The sequence below is a fragment of the Lactuca sativa genome, chromosome 5, assembly GCF_002870075.4.
Source record: "Lactuca sativa cultivar Salinas chromosome 5, Lsat_Salinas_v11, whole genome shotgun sequence".
Taxonomy (NCBI): Eukaryota; Viridiplantae; Streptophyta; class Magnoliopsida; order Asterales; family Asteraceae; genus Lactuca; species Lactuca sativa.
This window is the reverse complement of record NC_056627.2, coordinates 337,801,132-337,825,184: the sequence shown is the minus strand read 5'-3', so window position 1 is coordinate 337,825,184 and position 24,053 is coordinate 337,801,132. Positions and strand designations below refer to the sequence as shown.

General features: G+C 33.6%; 1 protein-coding gene across 1 annotated transcript; it reads left to right on the top strand.

Moving 5' to 3' along the window:
• Positions 1-17,334: 17,334 nt before the first annotated feature.
• Positions 17,335-23,618, top strand: LOC111921045 (kinesin-like protein KIN-5D). Its single transcript, XM_052763676.1, has 22 exons — positions 17,335-17,500; positions 17,968-18,190; positions 18,285-18,570; positions 18,660-19,136; positions 19,252-19,349; positions 19,412-19,568; positions 19,658-19,727; positions 19,824-19,900; positions 19,985-20,038; positions 20,145-20,225; positions 20,356-20,467; positions 20,555-20,641; positions 20,717-20,892; positions 21,413-21,574; positions 21,672-21,779; positions 21,882-22,040; positions 22,134-22,217; positions 22,303-22,508; positions 22,589-22,690; positions 22,773-22,882; positions 22,980-23,131; positions 23,219-23,618. Exons 2-22 carry the CDS (start codon positions 18,033-18,035, stop codon positions 23,411-23,413), a joined length of 3,111 nt encoding a protein of 1,036 aa, XP_052619636.1. The 5' UTR covers positions 17,335-17,500; positions 17,968-18,032; the 3' UTR covers positions 23,414-23,618.
• Positions 23,619-24,053: the final 435 nt, after the last annotated feature.

The window sequence follows — 24,053 nt, the reverse complement described above, 5'->3', positions numbered from 1 at the left end:
CTCACGATCCCACAAAATATAGGTGGTCTCAAATGAACCTAACCCTATATATATATATATATATATATATATATATATATATATATATATATATATATATATATATATATATATATATATATATATAGGGTTAGGTTATTTTGTTTTTACTATCTATTGTGTGCATTTATGATTGATTCTGGACCAATTATTTTAATTATTTTATGAAAGTAATTAATACATATTAGATGTTGAAGATATAATGAGTATTAATTACATTTTCAGCATTTAATATGCATTAATTAGTTTTTTAAAATAACTAAAATGATTGGTCCAGAATTAATCATACAGGCACACAATAGATAGTGAAAACATTAACTCTCTCTCTCTCTCTCTCTCTCTCTCTATATATATATATATATATATATATATATATATATATATATAGTATCGTTTATCTTTTATTTATTTATTACTTATATTATAATTATATCTAATTAGTTCGGACCACTATCGAGTATCCACCCCCATTCGTACCCCCCGCTTCTTCTTACTCCAAATGTAATCCACCTCCTCATGTTTGGTAAATAAAACCATGTTCTTTATGCCTAAGTTTGATTTGTGTTTAGAGTTCAGTTCATCATTTCTAATAAATAAAGAACTTTTTGCCATTTGTCACACTCTTATTGATTTGGTCACATGTCATTTTGTGGTTATTTTCAATTAATTTTTTTTCCACATGGCATTTTGTGGTGTTTTTCATTTTATTAATTTCTACATAATATTTAAATGTAATAATTGCAATAAATGTAATAATAAATGAATATCAATTTTATTAATTGACTTCCTTCTAATTTCAAATTTTCTAAATTAAAGTCTCATTAGTTTTTTTTATTATTTATCTAAATTATTTGTTTAAATTTAAAAGGAAAACAAACAATTTAAAGGTTAATAATTCAATATTTTTCTATTTTTTCTTATAAATTCAAACTAATCAAATGCTTAGAATTTCATATTTTTTTCTTTAAAATGAACCCATGTAATACATGGATCTTACACCTAGTTATGTATATACAACGTATTCTCTATGCAAATTTTCATTATAATATACTATAATTTAAATTGTATATCGATCTCAACTTCAAAACCATATAAGAACAATTTTGATTGTTATAGGAATCTCGCTTTCTCTTTGTGACATTTTTTTACCCTCACATGGTGTATTTTGTGTATTTTATCATCTTGGTGGCTCATGGGGTAAAACTTGGACATTGTATAAAGGAGATCTCAAATTCAAACATTAGAAGTTTCTATCAAAAGTGTCCAAAAGTGGCTAATGCAACATATTTTGCAAATGCAAGACAAACCGTTTCCATATATTCACCAAAATGTTGAACCATCTCCCAGAAAACCCACGTTAAACGACAATACCTTTTAAAAAAATCTATTATGTATTCATTTATTATTTATATGAATACTAAAGCAAATGGGACTCACAAATCACAACCCCACTCTTATCCCCTTCATTGTCCAACCCAGCCCCCCTTCGCATTCTAACCTCATATTTCTATAACTTTAGAGGTGAGTATTAAAATAAATAAAAGCCATATATATCTTAGTTTTCTCATTGTATAAGATTAGTCTGGTGCTTTCCCCCTTACTTTTAATTTTCACATATAATCATTGATTTCTTCATCGTTTCTTGCACAGTTGTCTTTTCTGTTTTCATATATAGATTCTCAAGCTGAGATGATAGAAGTATACAATCTTCATGTAACCAACCACTTGTATTCAATAAACAACAATAGTATTGGGTTTTCACCTCTTTGTAACCTTATATTAAATTTTAAACATGAATAAGATGGAAACGACCACTATTAATATAAAAAATCTCAAGTCCTACTCTAATGTGTTTCATAGCAATATTGATCAAAATTATCATTTAAATGAAGCGAGTGGAGGTGGGTGTGGATGGTAGAGGCGTAGAGCCTATCTAAGTAAAATAGTAAATATTAATATAAATAGAAAATACAAAAGGGATTGGACTAAACTTGAAAGTTTTTTTATACAACCTAGACCATTCTAATAATTTAATTCGTAAAAGACCATAATATATTTATACGTTAATGTTATAAAACGGGAACAAACTATTTTTTTTCACAAATTAATATTATTTGATGTTATTTTATGACAACACAAATAGTTCTTTACTTATCTATAGTACTTATAGAACATGTTGTTTATATATATATAAAAAAGAACAAATAGTTCATTGTTCATTTATGTGTGTGCCTTCTTTAATATTTTCCTATGCTTTGGGATGGGTAAAAAGTGCCGGTAGATGAAGATGGAGATGATCGACAATAAAAAAGGATGAATGAGACGAGAGGAAATGCAGTTAGCAAGGAATCATGTTTGGAACTTTCTTAAAAAATAATGCAACCACTTATTCAGTTAAGAATAGAAAAGACTAATGGCTTATTTGCGAAAAAGTGCAGACACGATAAGTATACTAACATCATTACAAGGGTTAATTTTGTAAACTAGCAAGTGAAAGATATATAACGACTAGAGTTTCGTATTATTTTCAAAGAGAAGTACAAATACAATGAAAGGGAAATACATAATATATAGACTAGCTAATTAGGGTTTCCTAGCTAAAAGGCCAATCATAAAACCCAATACAAGATAAAGCTCAAAACCTTATTAGGCTAACATCTCCCCTCAAACTCACAATGCAACAACAATAAACATTGAGAGTTTATCAGACAAAAAATAGAATCGAGGAGCAGTCAATGGCTTCATAAGAATATCAACAATCTGCAAAGAGGAAGGAACATAAGGAAGGGAGATAGTCCCCTTCTGGAGACGATGACGTGTGAAATGATAATCAATCTCAATATGCTTTGTGCGCTCATGGAACACTGAATTCTTGACAATCATTATTGCACTTTCATTATCACAATACAAAGGGTTACGCTGAGAGATGTGATCGCCCATATCTGCAAAAAGCCATCTCAACCAAAAAAATTTCACAAGTGGCGATAGACATGAATCAATACTCAGATTCTGTAGAAGATCGAGAAACAACATTTTATTTCTTGCTTTTCCATGTTATCAATTAATCTCCAAGAAAAACACAACACCAGTAGTGGACTTACGATCATAAATATTACTATCCCAATTTGCATCATTATAGGCACGCAACTCAAGAGAGGATGTAGATTGAAACATAAGAGTACGAAATTGAGTAGCACGTAAATATCTCAAAATACGAAGAACAACTCCCCAATGAACAGTAGTAGGACTAGTGACAAACTGGCTAACCACATGAACTGTATAAGCAATTGTAACGCCTGGTTTCTAGTACGTTTTTATTTATAAAATTATTCATTTTTATAGAGCCACTCGACGAGATGGAAGCCCCAGACTCGTCGAGTAGAATCGAGTCTTGGACACGGGTTTCCAGCTATCTACTCGACGAGCCGAGAGCCCTCGACTCGACGAGTAGGTCTACCATAGTGAAACCCTAATTTCGGGGTTTTGTACCCTATTTAAGCATCTTAATCCCCACCTTTTGGCCTCATTTCTAGCCTCCAAGTCCTAAACTATAATCCACGAAACCCTAGAGCATTTTGTGAGTGTGTGAACCATTCTTGAGTGAATTTGTGTGTGTTCTTGAAGCTAGAAGAAGAAGAAGAAGGAGCTAGAAGGTTTGAGGAGAAGATTGTAGATCCAAGTATTTCCTTCCATCCTCATCACTTTGTGGTAATCAAGTCTCTAACTTGATCATTCATTCATTAGATCTACTTACTTCCATTTTATGAGGGTTTTGGTTCAAGAACCTTGGTATTTAGGATTTCGACGTCCCAAGTGACTTACATTTCAGATATGGGATCTAGAAGGGGTTCCATGGCATAAATGTGCAAACTTTATGACCATGGAAGCCCCATGCAAGCTTAAAAACGTTATTATGGCCTTTTTAGCCTTAAAAGGCCATGCATGGAAGGAAAGCTAGGAACTTTACGTGTCCAACTGATGTCCAAGGCCTAGATCTATTATAAGGTGCTTTGGTTTAGAGTATTATGGCTTGTGGACCAAGATCTACGTTCTAGAGAGTTAGGTTTTAAGTTAAACCCATTAAGAAGGACTAATAGCGGGTAAAGTTGGAAACTTTATCCTTAAAAGTGTATTCCCAGTGTGTAGATGAAGTATGGAGTTTGAATCTGAAGGGTAGGAGCTTAATCCATTGAGATGGCTCAATCAGACAGAGGAACTTGGCGAGTCCATAGAGGGACTCGACGAGTTGAATTGATTTGTCCCATTTTAGCTTAAGGTAGAACTCGATGAGTTGGTGAAGGGACTCGACGAGTTGATTTAGTAGATCACGACTATGAGTAGCCTATGAACTCGATGAGTCGGGGGGAGACTAGACGAGTTAGATCGTGATTTCAAGTTCTAGGACTCGATGAGTTGATGGAGCAACTTGACGAGTTGGGTCAACCAAAAGGTTGACTTTGACCAAAGCTTTGACTTTGACCAAGGGTAAAATGGTTATTTTACCTTAAGGAGAATTATCAAATTTTGACAAAGTGTTATTGTGATATTAATAGTCGGGGAGTCGTAAGAGCAACCGTCAGAGATTCCTTACTCGAGATTTCAGCAGTTAGCTTTGCGAGGTGAGTTTTCTCTAGTAGGACGGGTCTAAGGCACCAAGGCCGGCCCCTACATGTATGATTAGTAACCGAGTGTGGGGGAGGCCCGTACCTCATAGTAGTCGAGTGTGGGCGGGGCTCGTATCTCATAGGTTAGTTAAGTATGAATATATGACTGATTGATAGATTTAGTATACTTGTTGTCTGTGTGATACATTATGTTCAGTAGTTGAGTGTGGTCGGGGCCCGTATCTCTCAGATAGCGGAGTGTGGGCGGGGCCCGTATCTCTCAGATAGCGGAGTGTGGGCGGGGCCCGTATCTCCTAGTTGCATGTTATACGTGTATGGTATGTGGTAGTTTGGGGAGACTCACTAAGCTTCATGCTTACAGTTTTCTGTTTTGGTTTCAGGTACTTCCGGTAGCAAGGGGAAGAGCTCGGGATGATTGCAGTGCATACACCGTTTGTTCAGCCTGGGATGTTTAGACTCTGATATTTTGGCACATGATTTTGACACAGTATTTTATTATGATGATTTGAGATATATTACTTATGTTCTTTTATGAGATGGCAAATGATATCTATGGTTTTTATAATTAAAAAAAATAAATTTTTGGACATTATTTTTGGGATGTTTCAGCAATATCCAGTCTAATGACAGTCAGGTAAACCAAACTCCCAACAATGGTACGATAAAAGGCTTGGACCTGATAATGGAACACCATCCATTGGAGATTACTTTGCATTACTCTCTATAGGCGTATTAACTGTTCGATTATCCATGAGCCATGCTCGTCAAACAAATCTGAAATATACTTCGTTTGAGATAAAAGATAACCCTTTGGAGATTCAGGAACTTCAACCCCTAAGAAATAACATAGCAAACCCAAGTCTTTCATAGCAAAACGGTGAGCCAAATCACACTTTAAAGACTCTATACCATCATGATCATCACCGGTTAATAATCATGTCATCGACATATAAGGAAAGAATAATCTGACCTACATTTGTACATCGAATAAATAGAGCCGAGTCATGGTTACTTGGTTGAAAACCAAGCAAAGTATTCACCGTAGAAAATTTCTCAAACCAAGCACGAGGGGCTTGTTTGAGGCCAAACCAAGCACGAGGGGCTTGTTTGAGGCCATATAGTGCCTTCCGAAGTCGACAAACTTCACCTGGTTGGTGAGCAATACCAGGGGAGGAGACATATATACTTCCTCATGAAGATCAACATTCAAGAAAGCATTCTTGACATTCATCTGATATATCTTCCATTGGCGAATGGAAGAAACTGCAATCAAGGTGCGAACAGTCGTCATTTTTGCAACAGGAGCAAACGTCTCCTCATAATCCATACCATACTTTTGCGTGCACCCTTTCGCAACAAGTCTGATTTATAACGCTCAATGGATCCATCATACTTTGTTTTGATTTTATATACCCAACAACAACCAACCATGTGTTTTCTAGGCGGAAGCGGAACCAGATGTCGATGCGGTAGAGCTTCTTAAAAGAGTACAACTCGTTGTTAAGTAGTAAGGATCTGACAGTTTCTAGGAGATGTCGATGTTTTCTTTCTGCAACACCATTCTGATGAGGAGTGTCTATACAAGATGATTGATGTATAGAGCCATCAGATGCCAATAATTGTTTAAAATCATTGGAGGTAAATTCTCCTCCCAAATCACACCGAAAATGTTTTATGACAACAGAGTATTGAGTCTTGACAAGAGCTCTGAATTCACTATATATGGTGAAAAAGTCAGACCCACGCTTCACAAAATAGACCCACATATAACGAGTGTAATCATCAATGAATGAAACATAATAGTTAGCTCCTGATTTAGAGGTGATCGGAGAAGGACCCCACACATCAGAATGCACAATATCAATGGGAGCAATAGAACAAGCAACACTTTTATTAAACGGTAAAGCAGAAAATTTTCCCAGTTTACAACCATAACAATCAGAAATATCATCAAATTTCAAAGAGCCTAACACACCAGTGGAAACCAAAAACTGTAAACGAGACACTGACACATGTCCCAAACGAGAATGCCAAAGATAAAAAAACAGACGATGAAGGGTTTAAACGAAAAGAAGACAAATCGACACTAGATGCAGCAACATCAGCAACATGTAGCTACTCCAAAACATAGAGCTCCCAAAGTCTACGACCTATCCCAATCACCGTCCAAGACCGAATATCTTGTACACAACATAATGAATCAGAAAAGAAGACCCAACAACCAGATTTACACAAGTGACTGACCGATGCGTGAGTCAAAGCAAGTGTAGGAATGTAATACACATTTGTTAAAGATATATATGATGGGTTTTGAGCAATACATCAATCATATGGTGCACATGCAAACCCTAAAGCTTTGGATCTAGGTTTCTCTATTGTACATGCAAATCATCCAAAGCTTACAAGCCCTAATCTAGCATACAAAAAAACTTGAAAATAACATAAATAGCCAATAAGAATGTTACCTTGATTGTTGCTTGAAGATCTTTAGCTTATGAGAATCTAGCACCTCAAATGTGATGCCTCTAATGGATCACAAACACCAATGCAAATTGGATGATCTTGGAGAGAGGGGCTGAAAGGCTCAAAATCAGCTCTAAGACTTCTTAGGGTTTTTGGGTTCCGATTTCTGAAGTCATAGGGGTCCTTATATAATGGAGTTGCTAGGGTCTCACTCAAAACCCTAATTGGATAGCTTAGGCCTTAAGCAGTCCAATGGAACCTTCTGGAATAAGGCCTTGAATGATTTCAAGGTGGGATTCCACCCTAATTTCGTCCACCCCTTTATCCATATGATCCACAACCCAAAATCCAATTATCTTATAATTACAATTCCAGTCCCCTAAGTTTAATTAATATCTTTTGATCACAAAATTAATTTCTTAATTAATTCTTGACCATTATTAATTAATTAATATGATTTCTCTTTTAATATATTATTCATATAATATATTAATAAACCATAATATCCTCTTTCTCCACTAGTCATACAGTCAAGTTACTCCGATGAAGGCAACCCAAAAGCCGTTGTCGAACTCTGACTCGTCCTTTAGATAAGGGATCGTATAGTCCTCCGTTCTCAAGATATCGTGCGGACAATTACATGGAACATAGTCATACTTATTGTCCAACAGTTTGTTTCTCGATCTCTGATTTGTCTGACATAGAACTTAATTGAACACATCAACTCAGTCCTGACCGGGCCCGACACATAAGTCAAACCAAATCATCGAGGGGCCCAAATATCATTTTTACCCTCTTAGGATAAAAGGAACATATAAACTTCAACTTATATGCATTTACTATTTACTCATCAAATCATGCAAAATAATGCGTTTTATAACATCAAGTTACTGATGCGTTTATGCATTATCAATGCATAACCAACTCGCAAACAATAAACCATATATCTAGGTTTAAAGACTATATGAACGTAATGCCATCAAGAACTAAACCAAACGTTGCTCTTCCCTTCTATCAAGATAAGTTTAAAAAGCTTTCAACACATCAGGTTCTGTAAGAACTAATTGATCCCTCAAATCCGACATAGCTGCATAAAATTCCTGAACAGTGAGATTGTTATGTTAGAGGGCTCGAATATCAAACTCTAACTGATACTGCTTTGCAAAGTTACACTGAGTATACTGCCTAACTAAGTGATCCCAAACCTCCTTTGTCGTGTCATACTTCGCCAACTGAGTACCAATAGACTGGATAACATAGTTATTAATCCAATCTTGGAGTTATCAGTCTCCCATGAATCCAGTAAGGTTGCATAATTATCAGCCTTCTTGTCTGTTGGTTTCTTCTTGTCACATATAACAATCCCCCACATAGTCTTGCCCCGCTAGAATTTTTCATAACATAACTCCAATAGACATAGTTTTTGCCATCAAGTTGAATACTAATGGAGTGAAATATTTCAATATCAGTAAAACAGTAAATACGAGTAGCAGTAGAAACAATCAAGATCTCGAAATCAACAAAGCCAACAGACGAAACGAAACCCTCAAAATCAACAAAACGAACAAATCAAATCAAACCGTATACATAAACGAGCAAGAAAACCATACCCAAATTTGCAAATGGTGCACGTGAACAGTGTAATGAACAGTACCGTGAACAATACTCGATGAACATTATATGAACAGTGCTCGATGAACAATACTCGATGGACAGTAATCGATGAAACAATGCGATGAACAATAACTCACCCCCCAAAACGAAAAGTACAGATAATCAACCGAGCTTTGATACCATGTAAACTAACAAGTGAAAAACATATAACAACCAAAGTTTCGTATTATTATCAAAGAGAAGTACAAAATAAAATGAAAGAGAAAGACATAATATATAGACCAGCTAATTAGAGTTTCCTAGCTAAAATGCCCAATCATAAAACAAATATAAGATAAAGCCCAAAATCTTATTAGACTAACAAATTTGACACCCCATAAAAATTGACATAAAAAACCAGTGTGCCGTAAAAAAAAAGTTGGCAAACTGTACATGTATTGCATATATTTCAACAATTCATAAATTAAGAGAAAGAAGACGAGCAAACACTAAAAACACATGCATGAGCATGTGGATTCCGATTGTAAATCTTACACTTTTTTGGTATAGAAGTGAACCCTACGCACTAGGTATTGCGTATCAACCAAGAAATACTTCAACATAAAGAAATATATGATATTATAAATACGATTAAGAGTTATGGAAATGATAATTTAGAATATATTAAACCTTGGGTCTTGAGTGTTAGATTTAATATTTTCTTTAAAGAGAAATTCTGTAAAAACCATTATATTTTGGTATTTTTTGGTTTAATCACTAAAATATTCATTTTTCCAAATTTAACCACAAAGAATTGTTTTAAGTTTTATAAATATCGTTACATAAAATTATTGGATTTCATATTAAAAAGCACTATAATTTGAAATTTATTCGGTTTAACCATTCAAATAATTTCATTTTATGATTTAACCATGAAACATTAATTTTCATTTTATGATTCGTCATTTGTAAAAATTTCATTAATTTGGTTTTACCAACTTACTAATATAATAAATAAATCATCCTTAATAAATGAAAGTTTTTTTTGTCACATGTCAATCTCTCATGAATTTTGACACTTGTTATTTTGTGGTATTTTTGAAATAAATATTATCCACTTGTCAATTTTTGGTTTGTTTCAATTTTTAAAATTAAAGTCATATACTTATATATGTAAAGTATTAAATATGATATATATGCAATGTTTTAAAAACCAGTTTTTTAGTTGAACCGGTATGGTGACTGGTTCCCGGTTCAACCACCGGATGAACCGGTTTCTATATTTTTCATGTTTTTTTTTCTATTTTCCTACAAATACATACATATATAAATTATGAATGTGATGTTTACAAGTTCAAACATTAAAAATACATATAAAAATAAGTTATAGATGAATCTAAATACATTAAAACAACACATAACCATAAGTTTTAGTATTTTACATCAATCCATATACGTAAGAAAAATAAAGTATAATACCGAAACAAAATATAGTTTTAGATGAATACAAACACATCAAAAAAAATTATAAAATTTACCATATGTTTTTATTTAGAGAAAACTAAATAGATTTGAAAAAAAAATCACCAAAGTTTATTCTGTAAATGGTTCTTTTTCATATGGTTTTATTAGGTTTAACCGGTTTATTTTGACCGGTTCAACTGGGTTTTTTTAAAAACTGGCCGGTTCAATCCGGTTCAGAGATCAATGTAAAACCGGTGATAGTTGGACCGCTCCCTCTCCCGGTTCCCGGTCCAACCGGTTCGACCGACCAGTTAAAAACTTAGTTGACAATGCAAGACTGGAGCAACAAGATAAAAAAGAAGAGTGCATTCAGGAGAAAAGAACACCGGGCAACACCAATGTCAGACAATGTCTTCGTAAGGTTGTCGATGGACATTTTACAGCAACAGTGAAAGTTGTATGTTCTTCGGGGGTTGCTCCATTTGGGGGTGATACCACGAAGGCATTGGAGGATAAGCATCCATACAAGCCACCTCCTTCCATGCCCAACACCATATTTTCAGAACCTCCCCTGGTAGTGGATGTTGACAATGTCCTTGAGGGAATTAAATCCTTCCCTAAAGGTACCTCGTGTGGGAGGGACGGGTTGAGAGCTCAAACATTTTAGATACCCTTTGTGGAGAAGGTTCAACTATAGCCAAAGACCTCCTACGTGCTATTACTTCGGTGGTTAATCTATGGCTAGGGGGAAGATGCCCTTCGAGCTTGGTAGAATTTGTTGCCTCTGCTCCTCTCACGCCGCTCTTAAACCTGACAAGGGAATACGACCTATTGCAATAGGTACTATATGGAGACGTTTGGTTTCCAAGTTGGCCATGAAAGGGGTTGTTAAAGAAATGGCCAAATATCTCAATGGTTTTCAGTTTGGAGTCGGGGTGTCGGGTGGCGCTGAGGCCGTTTTACATAGCGTCAATAGGTTGTTGAGTGAGCGCCACGATGACAAATCTCTCCCCATGCTTACCATGGACTTCTCTAATGCCTTTAACCTTGTTGACAGATCTGCATTACTTCATGAGGTAAGATTGAGGTGTCCCTCTATTTCCTTGTGGGTAGAATTCCTATATGGTTAAGCAACAAGGTTATATCTAGGCAACACACATATTTGGTCTTCTACTGGGGTTCGACAAGGAGACCCCTTGTGACCACTTCTCTTTGCCATTGTGTTGCACCCGCTCTTGCATATAATTAGAGACAATTGCAAGCTTCTTCTCCATGCATGGTACTTGGATGATGGAACACTTATCGGAGATTCGGAGGAGGTGGCCAAAGCATTGGACATCATTACGGTGACTGGCCCAAAATTGGGCCTTCAGCTAAATATCAAGAAAATCGAGCTCTTTTGGCCCTTGTGAGATGGTAGGAAGTTACGGGAGGGAATATTTCCGGCGGACATCGGGAGGCCGCCTTTGAGGGTGAAACTTCTTGGGGGAGCTGTTAGTAGAGATGCTAGTTTCATTCGCAGCTTAGCCATAAAGAGAGCCGAAAACGCTGTGAATTTGATGCGCCTTCTTCCACAATTGTCTGACCCCCAGAGTGAGCCCCTTCTTCTTTGGTCTTGTATGGGTATTGCTAAGCTTTTCTTTGGGTTGAGGACGTGCCAACCCGTTCACATGGAGGAGGCGGCAATATTCTTTGCCAATGGATTGCGCGGGGCAATTGAAGACATTGTGGTTTGTGGGGGCCCTTTCTTTGGTGACATACAATGGCGAATTGCTTCCTTACCCATTAGGTTTGGGGGTTTGGGTTTATACTCGGCAGTAGAGGCTACCTCCTATGCTTTTGTTGCCTCAAGGGCCCAATCTTGGTTATTATAAGACCACAACTTACGAGATAGCGGTATACATGGTATGAATTCTGATTATGATTGTGCATTGGCTTCCCTTCGCAACAAGCTTCCAAATTTTGACATTAACAGTTTTACTACTAAAGACACCGCCCCCCTAAATCTCAGAATACATTGGCGAGTGCCCTTTTTCGTAAAATTTTCCAAAATATGAAAGTGCATCTCGACATGACGGCTCGGCAGAAAGCGGTTTTCCAATGCTTACGTGCACCGCATGCTCAAGATTTTCTTCTGGCTATCCCTATAGATGGGCTTGGCCAACACATGTCTCCCGTGGAGTATCGTACTATTCTCAAATATCGACTCATGATTCCCATATTCCCAGCTGACGAGATATGTCCTGTGTGTAGCAAGACATGCTTGGACTCTTTTGGAGAGCATGCAGTTCACTGTAAAGAACTCCCGAGGTTCAAATACAGGCACGATATGGTTAGGGTTGTTTTGTTAGACATATTTAAGTGTGCCGGGATTTCCGCTAAGAAAGAGGCACCTGTTAATTTCTTGACTGACCCGACAGAAGGAAGGTCAACCCTCAGACCGGCTGACATTTTGATTTTTGGATGGGTCGGAGGGAAACACGCATGTGTGGATCTTACAAGGGTATCCCTTCTCGTGGGCCTGAGGGATGGGGGTTTCACGGCGGGACATGCTGCTTTAAAAGCAGCTACAGGCAAAGTCACCAAACATGAGAGATCGTGCATGGAAAATCAACACGTGTTCATACCATTTGCATTTGATACGTTTGGTTTCTTCGCACCGGATGCGGTAGAGCTTCTTAAAAGAGTACAACGAATCATGCATAGTAATGTTATATCCCCTAGATCTTCGGATGTAGTCTTTAAAAGAATTAGTTTTATCATTCAAAAAGGCTTAGCGGCACAGTTTGTTGCCCGTTTGCCATCTCACTCATTGTACGATGACAATTAAAATATATGATGAAAGATTTTTCAAAACATTATATATATGATATATTAAATTGCAATAAATATGTATCTTCCTAAATTTAAAGTTGTACATTAAAAAAATATTTTATGCTTACACTTTAATGTTTAGTCATTTTTTAAATCAACCTGTGTAATACACGAGTTTCACACCTAGTTAAATATTCATTTCAAGTGGGTGGTTTAACCGATATAATCGAATGATAATGATTCATTAAATTACATTGTGCATTTCTCTGAATTCAATTTCTTTTTCATTACATTCAATTCGATTCTTTTGTTATTTCATTTCATTCAACCACAAAAAAAAAAAAAAAAAAAAAAAGCTCTAAGACTTAATACAAATGAAGATTTTCATATATTTCATTGTAAAATATCAAAATATCGTATTTGTTTAGCATAATTTTTATATATCATATTTATCTTTAATAAACTTTCAATTTATCATATTTACTCAAGTCATTATTTTTAACATTCTCAAACACTATTTTAATGATTTTAAATTCTTATTTTATATATCTGACTATTATATCAATTTTCTAAATTTAAATTTAAAATATTATCTATACGCTTCGTAAACTTTTAAAAGATCATGTTTACCAAACAAATATAAAAATACCAAATTACTTTTATAGCTTTTTTACCTTTCTATATTTCATAAATTATTAATATAACTTCATATGCCCACCCATCCTTACCTTCGCCATCTACAAGACTACTAAATTATTAATATAACTTGATATGCCCACCCATCCTTACCTTCGCCATCTACAAGACTACAACTACAAGTAATGTGTTTTTACTTTTTAGTTGTGCAAATATAGTTTATGATCAATCATTCATCTTTCTTTGGGCGAATACAATTTTATGAAAAAATTTACTGACCCAATTTTGTGGAGGCCAAACTGATATTTTAAATAACTCCCAGTTGGAAATTGGTTATTGCATCATTGGTGAATTGATTTGTGATATTGCAAATATACGGCAATGCATGAAAATTCGCATGATGCATGTAATTTCTAAATAAAATTTTTTATTACAAAGATTTTTTAGTTTGGTAATGTGATTAAAGATTTTTAGGTCGTTGATAGTTAAGATTTAGTTATTGGATAAATATTGAATATCAATTTGTCGGTTTATGGTATGATAGTTGAAATCTTTTCTCATAGTGTGATAGTAATTACTAAACTCCGAATGTAATAATATTTACTCTAATTATCTTCGTATGATTATTTATAGAACATATTATTTTATTTATTTATTTATTTTTTGGAAACGGCTAATATTATTAAGACTCATTCAAATAACAAGTAACTATAGGGGAGAAATAGAAACAAAACATAACACATTTTCTTAGCAATTGTTAACAAAAAATTATGATCATTTCTCGATATTTCCAAATTCCAATATAATAAATGATTATTAAATTTTTTAGCTCGTAAGCAAGAAAGAAAAACAAGTCATGATGAAGACATAGAAAGCCAAAGATGTTCTAAACAATTGCTAAATATCATTCAGTTCATCACATTGATAGGTCTTCCAATATGGTGAATTAATTTAATTTCGAAATAACTTAGATAAAATAATTTATGAAATATAGAAAAGTTAAAAGAAATATAAAATGAGAGTAATTTAGTATTTTTATGTTTATTTGGATAAATATGATATTTTGAAAGATTGTAAAAGATATAGATAATATTTTATATTTAGATTGGAGGGATATAATAGTCAACATATAAAAATAAGGATTTGAAGTTATTATAAAATGTTTAAAAATATTTAAAAGATAAATATTTGGACAAATTTGATATTTTGATTTGTAAAAGATAAATATAATATTTAGAAATTAAAACTATGATATGTTGATATATATATATATATATATATATATATATATATATATATATATATATATATATATATATATATATATATATATATATATATATATATATATATATAATTCTTTCCGGTCTTAATCATAGTTAGGGAAACAATTAAAAAACACAAAAAACCAATCTAATATACTACATCTTAACCCACCTCTTAAAAATATTAAAGACTCTACAAACCATGGCAAGTCGTTGTATTTCTGGAATATGAGTGTGTGACTTGTTATAGTTGATCCTATTGATATTACAGAGAATGAGTCTATCATCTTGATAGAGACGGTTCTACTTCGTCGGATATTTATTATAGTATCTGGAACACGAAATATATGAAATATGATTAAGAAATATTTGAACTATGATTCATACTTAATATTCAAACCTCGCGGCCGAACTCCAAAAAAATTTCAAAGGATTAGAATTTCTAAAAATAAATCGGAATTGTTTCTTCTTTCAAATGCCTATTTATGCTTAGTTTGACTCAAAGACAAATATTTCTTTATATTTTTGGTAATTGTCTATTCGTGGAATAAGTGATGATCCAAATGGTTCTTACCCAGGGAATCTTTGGGCTTAACTTAGTATTTTTATTGAATCATCGTGGTTATAGTATGAATCTGGGGTTTTAATCGATTCATAGGGTCTTAACAAGAGAATTCATATCAATAATCAAGAAAACAAATAATAAACATTATATACAAAAACAAATAAAAGAAAAAGAAAGAAATAGGGAAGAGAGGATTCAAGAGGTCCGTCAGGATCAAGATAATGACGACTGAGCCAACTTGATATTTTGGTATTATCGCCCCAAAGAAGAACTTTTGGATTTTTTATTCGTATCTTCAGAACAGATGGAGTCGGAAAGTAATAAGTTTCAAACTTTCTATTACATATCCGTTCGAACCAATATTTGAGTGTTTTTGCTTGAGCTGTACGAGATGAAAGTCTCATATACAGTTCTCGGAGGGGGACCGTGCCTATCTCAATAAAGTCTATGATTGGTTTGAAGAATGTTTTGAGATTCAGGCGATTACAGATGATATAACTAGTAAATATGTTCCTCCTCATGTAAACATATTTTATTGTCTAGGGGGAATTACGCTTACTTGTTTTTTAGTCCAAGTGGCTACATGATTTGCTATGACCTTTTACTATCGTACGACCGTTACTGATGCTTTTGCTTCTGTTCAATACATAATGACTGAAGCTAATTTTGGTTGGTTAATCCGATTAGTTCATCGATGGTCGGCAAGTATGATGGTCCTAATGATGATCCTACATGTATTTCGTGTATATCTCACCGATGGATTTAAAAAACCTCGCGAATTAACTTGGGTTACAGGTGTGGTTCTGGGTGTATTGACTGTATCTTTTGGTGTAACTGGTTATTCCTTACCTCGGGACCAAATTGGTTATTGGGCAGTGAAAATTGTAACAGGTGTACCTAAAGCTATTCCTGTAATAGGATCACATTTGGTAAAATTATTGCGCGGAAGTGCTAGTGTGGGACAATCCACTTTGACTCGTTTTTATAGTTTACACACTTTTGTAGTGCGGCTTCTTACTGCCGTATTTATGTTAATGCACTTCCCAATGATACGTAAACAAGGTATTTCTGGTCCTTTATAGAGAAGAGATAGCATAGATCTTTTGAATTCATCATTTATCACCTGGGGTAGGAATAATAGTATTTTATTGCTACAAGTATGAATTATTGAAAATAATAAGACATGTATTTGAATCGTTACAAACATAATAATTTTAGATCGTTGAAAATATTGTCTTAGAAATTGATATACCAGACTTTAAATTCCTTAAATAATTTTGATTGTAGTACAATCATTATTAAATATACACAAGCCATGTTGACATGCCTACAAAAAAATTATTTGTCATTAAATTTGTTTCATTCAATAACACGTGAATCTTGATTAATGTTGTTTTAAAACAACTAATTATTTGAAACATTAAAGGTTGATTTCTCATAGATATTTTTTACCACTAGAATCTTCGATCATTATTTTTGAATATCATCTATGAAAAATATGTAAAATATCATATTTTGCTAACATGACTTTCTTGATTTATTTTAAATTTTAATTAATGTTACAAACATAATAATAAACTTTACTCTTATATTTAAGTTGAAATAACATGATGAACTTTTTATATACAAACATAATAATAAACTTTAATTTTATTATCTTTTATATTTCTGTTATTATATTGTATTTGGTTAAAAAGGCATATCATAAAATTCAAATTTTGTATATTTTTTTTTACCTAAAGTATATTTAGGATAACGGGCCATAACTTAAAAAAGAAAAACAAAAATCCCCGTCAACTTTAACGAGCTGGAGCCTCAAAATTCAAACGCCCCCGTAACGGCCATAATTTTTGAAGTCCCTTTTTCTTCATCATCTCACATTCTCACCTCATCTCTCTCTCTCTCTCTCTCTCTCTCTCTCTCTCTCTGTATATTTTAACCTAAAAAAACTCACCATTTCTATGAATTAACTCCATCTACACTGAATCTACCTCACTATACAACATTTTGAAGAACTTGACGACAGGTGAATTCAGGTTTCGCATATTTCGTCTACCTCCATTAATTGTTTTGGTCACTGTTTGCATCTTAGTAAATGATTCATTAATTGAGATTTGAATAGGAACGGAAATTTCTATAGATTTTCGTTTACCTTTCTATTTTCATCTACATTTTCTTTAATGTTTTTGGGAATCTTTTTCCAATGCACTGTGCTAGCTATTGTGTTTCCTGGAAAAACATTTCCAGTTTTGATCGAGCACGCACAGTTTTGATTTTTGCATTTTCATTGAATTTTAAAGTTTGTTTTAGACTTAAATCTTTTTTATTGTATAAGTCAAACTATCATCTGTCGTGATCCAACCGGGAGGTTGAACAATCTAGTGTTTTCTGCATACTAGCATTCTTCTTATTCAATTGTTTCTGAATATTCGTGTGTTCGTTAGTGATTTTTTTAGTTAACCAGAGATTTATTGGATAAATAGTTTTTTGTTTTGTTTTTCAGATTTGAATCTGGTTGACAGCGATTCATAGGCAAAAGTCGTGATTTGAAGAGCGAACTCTAGAGTTATGGAGAGGAAAGGAGGAAATACAGTTCCCAGTTCACCATCGCACACCCCGAGATCCACTGACAAGGCAGTAAGAGATCTCCGACATGTAGAAGGAAATATGAGTGGCAAACATGATAAAGAGAAAGGCGTGAATGTTCAGGTTGTTGTGCGTTGCAGGTGTGTACTTTTTCTCTTCAAGCATGCGTGTAATTGAATTTTGGATGTTACTCCATGAAAATGGCATTCAATCGTTTTGTTTCAAAAATTGCAGACCAATGAATGCTGATGAGGAGAAATTGCACACACCCATGGTTATTACATGTTCAGAAAACAAGAGGGAAGTATGTGCAGTTCAGAATATCGCTAACAAGCAGATTGATAGATCATTTCTGTTTGACAAGGTCTTTGGTCCAAAATCCCAACAAAAGGACTTATATCATTCAGCAGTATCTCCCATAGTTTTTGAAGTTCTTGAGGGATACAACTGCACTATATTTGCTTATGGCCAGACTGGAACTGGGAAAACATACACAATGGAAGGAGGAGGGAGGAAAAAGGTATACACTTTTAGACACTAATTAAATGCAGACATTGTGTTTGTAAGTTGTAACCCTTTTTTGCATAATACTAACTGTTTTCTGTTCAGAATGGGGAATTCCCAAGTGATGCAGGTGTTATTCCCAGAGCTGTGAAGCAGATATTTGACATATTAGAAGCCCAAAATGCAGAATACAGTATGAAAGTTACATTCCTAGAGCTATACAACGAAGAGATAACAGATCTTTTGGCTCTTGAAGAGGCTTCAAAATATCCAGAAGACAAATCCAAGAAACCCATAGCACTCATGGAAGATGGAAAAGGTGGTGTACTTGTTAGAGGCTTGGAAGAAGAGATAGTTTCCACAGCTGATGAAATATACAGAATATTAGAGAAAGGTTCTGCTAAAAGACGCACTGCTGAAACCCTTATGAATAAGCAAAGTAGTCGTTCTCACTCCATATTTTCCATCACAATTCACATCAAGGAACGTACTCCTGAGGGAGAAGAGATCATTAGATGTGGAAAGCTCAATCTTGTTGATCTTGCTGGATCAGAAAACATCTCAAGATCTGGTGCAAAAGAGGTAATATAGAAAACCATAGTTTTCACCATTTCAAATCTCTTTTTCTATTTCTTCATCTTCTATCCATTAAAGGGTGTGATATTTCTTAAGTCCCTGTGATTTTTGATTGTTGCAGGGTAGAGCAAGGGAAGCTGGTGAGATAAACAAAAGCTTGCTTACACTTGGCAGAGTTATAAATACACTAGTTGAAAGATCAGGACATATACCTTACAGGTATCATTTTATTTACTTGAAAAAGATATTATTTGAATTTCCTAATTTGTTGTTAATGACAGGGATAGTAAACTAACAAGATTGTTGAGAGATTCATTGGGAGGAAAAACAAAGACATGCATAATTGCTACTATTTCCCCTTCAATCCATTCTTTGGAAGAGACACTTAGCACATTAGACTATGCCCATCGTGCAAAAAATATCAAGAACAAACCAGAGGTTGGTGTTAAGATCTGTTTGTTTAATTCTTGAAAAGCTTCTCCTTTTTCAACTTGTGATAATTCGACTTTCTTTTATTGTTGTTTTAGATCAATCAGAAGATGATGAAATCTGCAATGATGAAGGATCTGTATTCTGAAATTGAACGACTTAAGCAAGGTTTTGTGAAACATTGAAAACACATCTATTCTTCCTTCTTTCCTAATCTTTCTCAATAAGGTAGCTCACAATTAACAATGTGATATACTTTAACAGAGGTATATGCTGCAAGAGAGAAAAATGGGATCTTTATACCAAAAGACAGATATCTTCAGGAAGAAGAAGAGAAGAAGGTCTGTTTCCATTTTAGCCTGATATTCAAATCAACATTGAAGTTTTTAATAATATTTAATTTATTTGATTTTAAATAAATTCAGGCAATGGCTGAAAAAATAGAGCGCATGGAACTTGATTCTGAGTCAAGGGGCAAGGTATAAATAAACCAAGACATAGAGAATTTCCATCATTTTCTTATTTTTATTAAAAAAAAGTTAAAAACACTGGTAATAAATAATGATTTTCTATCTTTGTAAACAGCAAATGATGGAGCTTCAAGAACTTTATAACTCTCAGCAGCTAATAACTGCAAATTTAACTGGGAAGCTTGAAAAGACAGAGGTATAAATATATATATATATATATATATATATATATATATATATATATATATATATATATATATATATAAAATCATTTTTTAATTTCATTTCCTTCATCTTAAAGATTCTCACACCTCTTTCCTTTACAGATAAAGCTCCAAGAAACTGAACATTCATTGTTTGATCTTGAAGAAAAACATAAACAAGCAAATGCCACAATCAAAGAAAAGGAATTTCTCATTTCCAATCTTCTTAAATCTGGTATAGAAAGAAATTTCCCATTATAGAAAAAGAAATAAAATTAAGTTGTTGTAAGTATAAAAATGACCCTTTTTTTTAACATGACAGAAAAATCACTTCTTGAAAGAGCATTTGACCTTCGTGGGGAGCTTGAAAATGCTGCATCAGATGTATCTAGTCTATTCACCAAGATTGGTAACAAATCTTGAATTATAAAATAATAAATTTTTTATTATCAGAATTGATATAAATTTATATTTTTTTATATAGAACGAAAAGACAAAATTGAAGATGGAAACAGAATTCTTGTTCAACAATTCCAGTCTCAATTAACAAATCAACTAGACACCTTGCATAAGACTATAGCAGCTTCTGTAACACAACAAGAACAACAACTTAAAGGCATGGAAGAAGATATGCAATCTTTTGTTTCCACAAAAACCCAGGTATGTGCAAAAGACGAAAATGCCCTCATTGAAAATACCCAAGAAAACTTATAGGGCATATATGCCTTATACACATGAGATGACATGGACTCATCTTGATCTCTTGTTTGTGCAAAAGACAAAAATACCCTCATGGACATATAATAATATAATCTTGCATTCTTGCTCTTTATTTCTCGTTTGTGCAAAAGACGTAAATACCCGCATTGAAAATACCCAAGCAAACTTATTGGGCATATGCTTTATACACATGAGATGACATGGACTCACTCTTGATCTCTCGTTTGTGCAAAAGACGAAAATGCCCTCAAGGACATATGAATATAATCTTGCTCTTTATTTCTCGTCTGTGCAAAAGACGTAAATGCCCTCATTGTGTATACCCAAGAAAGCTTATCAGGCATATGCTCTTTATACACATGAGATGACATGGACATGTCTTGATCGCTGGTTTGTACAAAAGACGAAAATGCCCATTTGGACACAAGAATATAATATATAATCTACTTTTTTCTTGTAGGCAACTGAAGAGCTTAGAGGTGCACTAGAGAATTTAAAAACAATGTATGGTTGTGGTATTAAAGCTTTGGATGATATAGCTGATGAGCTTGATGGAAATTCAAAGTCAACATTTGGACTTTTAAATTCTCAAGTCTCCAAAAATTCTTCTGCTCTTGGGGAGGTATTTTTATATTTTATAATTTATATTATACTTTTTTAATTTTAATTTTTTTTTAATCTCCAAGATTTTAAAATTTAGCTGTTTATTTGATGTCCAGCTTTTCAAGGGTATTGCATCAGAAGCTGAAAAATTGCTTGATGATCTTGAAAAGATTCTCTACGTCCAGGAAAATAAACTCACTGCATATGCACAACAGCAAAGAAAGGTTAGATTTTTTTTTCTGAAAGCACAATTTTTTATTTTAAAAAAGAAAAAAATATCTAATTAAAATACGTTGCCATTTTTACCCATATATTTATTTATTCAGGCACATTCTAGAGCAGTTGAAACTTCAAGATCAATATCCAAAACCACTATGAGCTTCTTTGATACTTTAGACATTCACGCAACAAAATTGACCAAAATCGTTGAAGATGGTCAAACGGTCAACGACCAACAACTATTTGACCTCGAAAAGAAATTCGAGGTAATAAAATTCTGTCTTTTTACTTATTAAAAAAATACAAATCCCTTGGTTTTCTCATTCAATAATAAATTAATTAATTAATAATACTTTCAGGAATGCGCTGCAAATGAGGAAAAACAACTTCTAGAAAAAGTCGCAGAGTTACTTGCAGTTTCAAACGCTAGGAAGAAAGAACTGGTAATTCTTGATTTTATTACTATTATTTTTTTCAAAAATACATTTAAAAAAATTGTAACTTTTTATTTATTTTTTTATTTTATAGGTTAGAACAGCAGTGGATGGTTTACGAGAGAGCGCAGTTAGTAAAGCTAATAAATTCGAGCAAGAAATGTCAACAATGAAAGATTCAAGCTTTTGCATAAGAAATGAGTGGAAAAATTACAATGAAAAAGCTGAATCCAATTATCTTCAAGACACTAATGCAGTTGAAATTGGAAAGAAAGATCTTGATGAGATTCTTCATAATTGGTATTTCTACTTTCATACTGTTTCTTAAAAATTACAAGTTGTGTAATGTGTTGTGCTAACCTTTCATTAAAAAATTACAGTTTGGAAAAGACGAAAATGGGCTCACAACAATGGAGTAGTGCGCAAGAATCCTTGCTTGGTTTAGAGAAGAACAATGTTGCATCCGTGGACGAAATTGTTAGGTAAAAAAAAATTACCGTTTAAAAAAACTACTGTTGAAAAAATTACTGTTAGTAAAAAAATAAAGTTTTAACTGTTTTCCAGGGGAGGATTGGAAGCCAATCAGATTTTACGATCACGATATTCGTCTGCAGTGTCATCTGCAGTTGATGACACAAATGTTGCAAGCAAAAACCTTCTTGCCTCGATTAACCGTGAGTTTTATTTATTTTTAAATTATATTTTGTAACTAAATTTTCAAATTTTCACAACAATAACAAATTTATTATTATTATTTTTTTTAATTTTCAGATTCATTACAACTAGATCATGAAGCACGTGAAAATCTGGATTCCATAATTGTTCCTTGTTGTGGAGAGCTTAGAGAATTGAAAGGTGGACATTACCATAAGATTGTAGAAATTACCGAAAATGCTGGGAAAACACTCTCGAATGATTACACGGTTAGTCTCCTAAATAGCAATGTACTTTTTTTTTTTTTTTTTAAAAATGAAAAGTTATTAATGTTTTTATTGTTATTAATTAAAAAGGTTGATGAACCAACATGTTCGACACCAAAAAAGAGGCCATTTAATCTACCGAGTATTACATCTATTGAAGAGTTAAAAACTCCATCGTTTGAAGAGCTGTTGAAATATTTTTGGGATTCAAAATCTTCTTCTTCTTTGAAGCTACCGAATGGAACCACAAGAGATTCTCGGCTTCCGCTTACTGCTATTAATTGAGAAGCTACCAAATATATAAATATATTATGTACAGATAGATTTAAATTTAGGATTTGAATCTGGAGTGTACCTTTTTTAGGGGGTTGGAAAATTGGATTTAATTTTTTATATTCTTTTGTGATCTCGTATTTGTAAGAGTTCATAATTAATTATGATTGTATTGGTTTCATATTGCTCGATATGAGATTTAATATTTGAAGTGCGATTTGTCGATTTCACCAGTTGGAGAAGAGATGGTCATATGGAGTCGTGAATAAGTTTTGAATCTCTTGTTTATTTTGTTTTGAAGATGCCAGCTGTATTTTTAGGTATCGTGTCTCTAATTATTTTGAAGATGCCAAGACCAATTTCGAAAAAAATTCCTAACTCAATCAAACATGTTACGAAAACAGAAAACAATAACACACGGTAGCGATGAGAGAATGTATATACGATTTACAACATGGATGTTAGAATTGTGGATCTTCAAGGAAGATGTTTAACTTTTTTGACTTCATCGGCGGCAATGGAAAAAGTGGTGATTCGACCGCGGGGTTTAATGTGGTGGTGGAGTCCGTCTAAGGCATATTCGGTATGGAAATACCTTACACGCATAAAAATTCTTTTTGTGTTCTTCGAGAGTCTGTCGAATAACACCGGT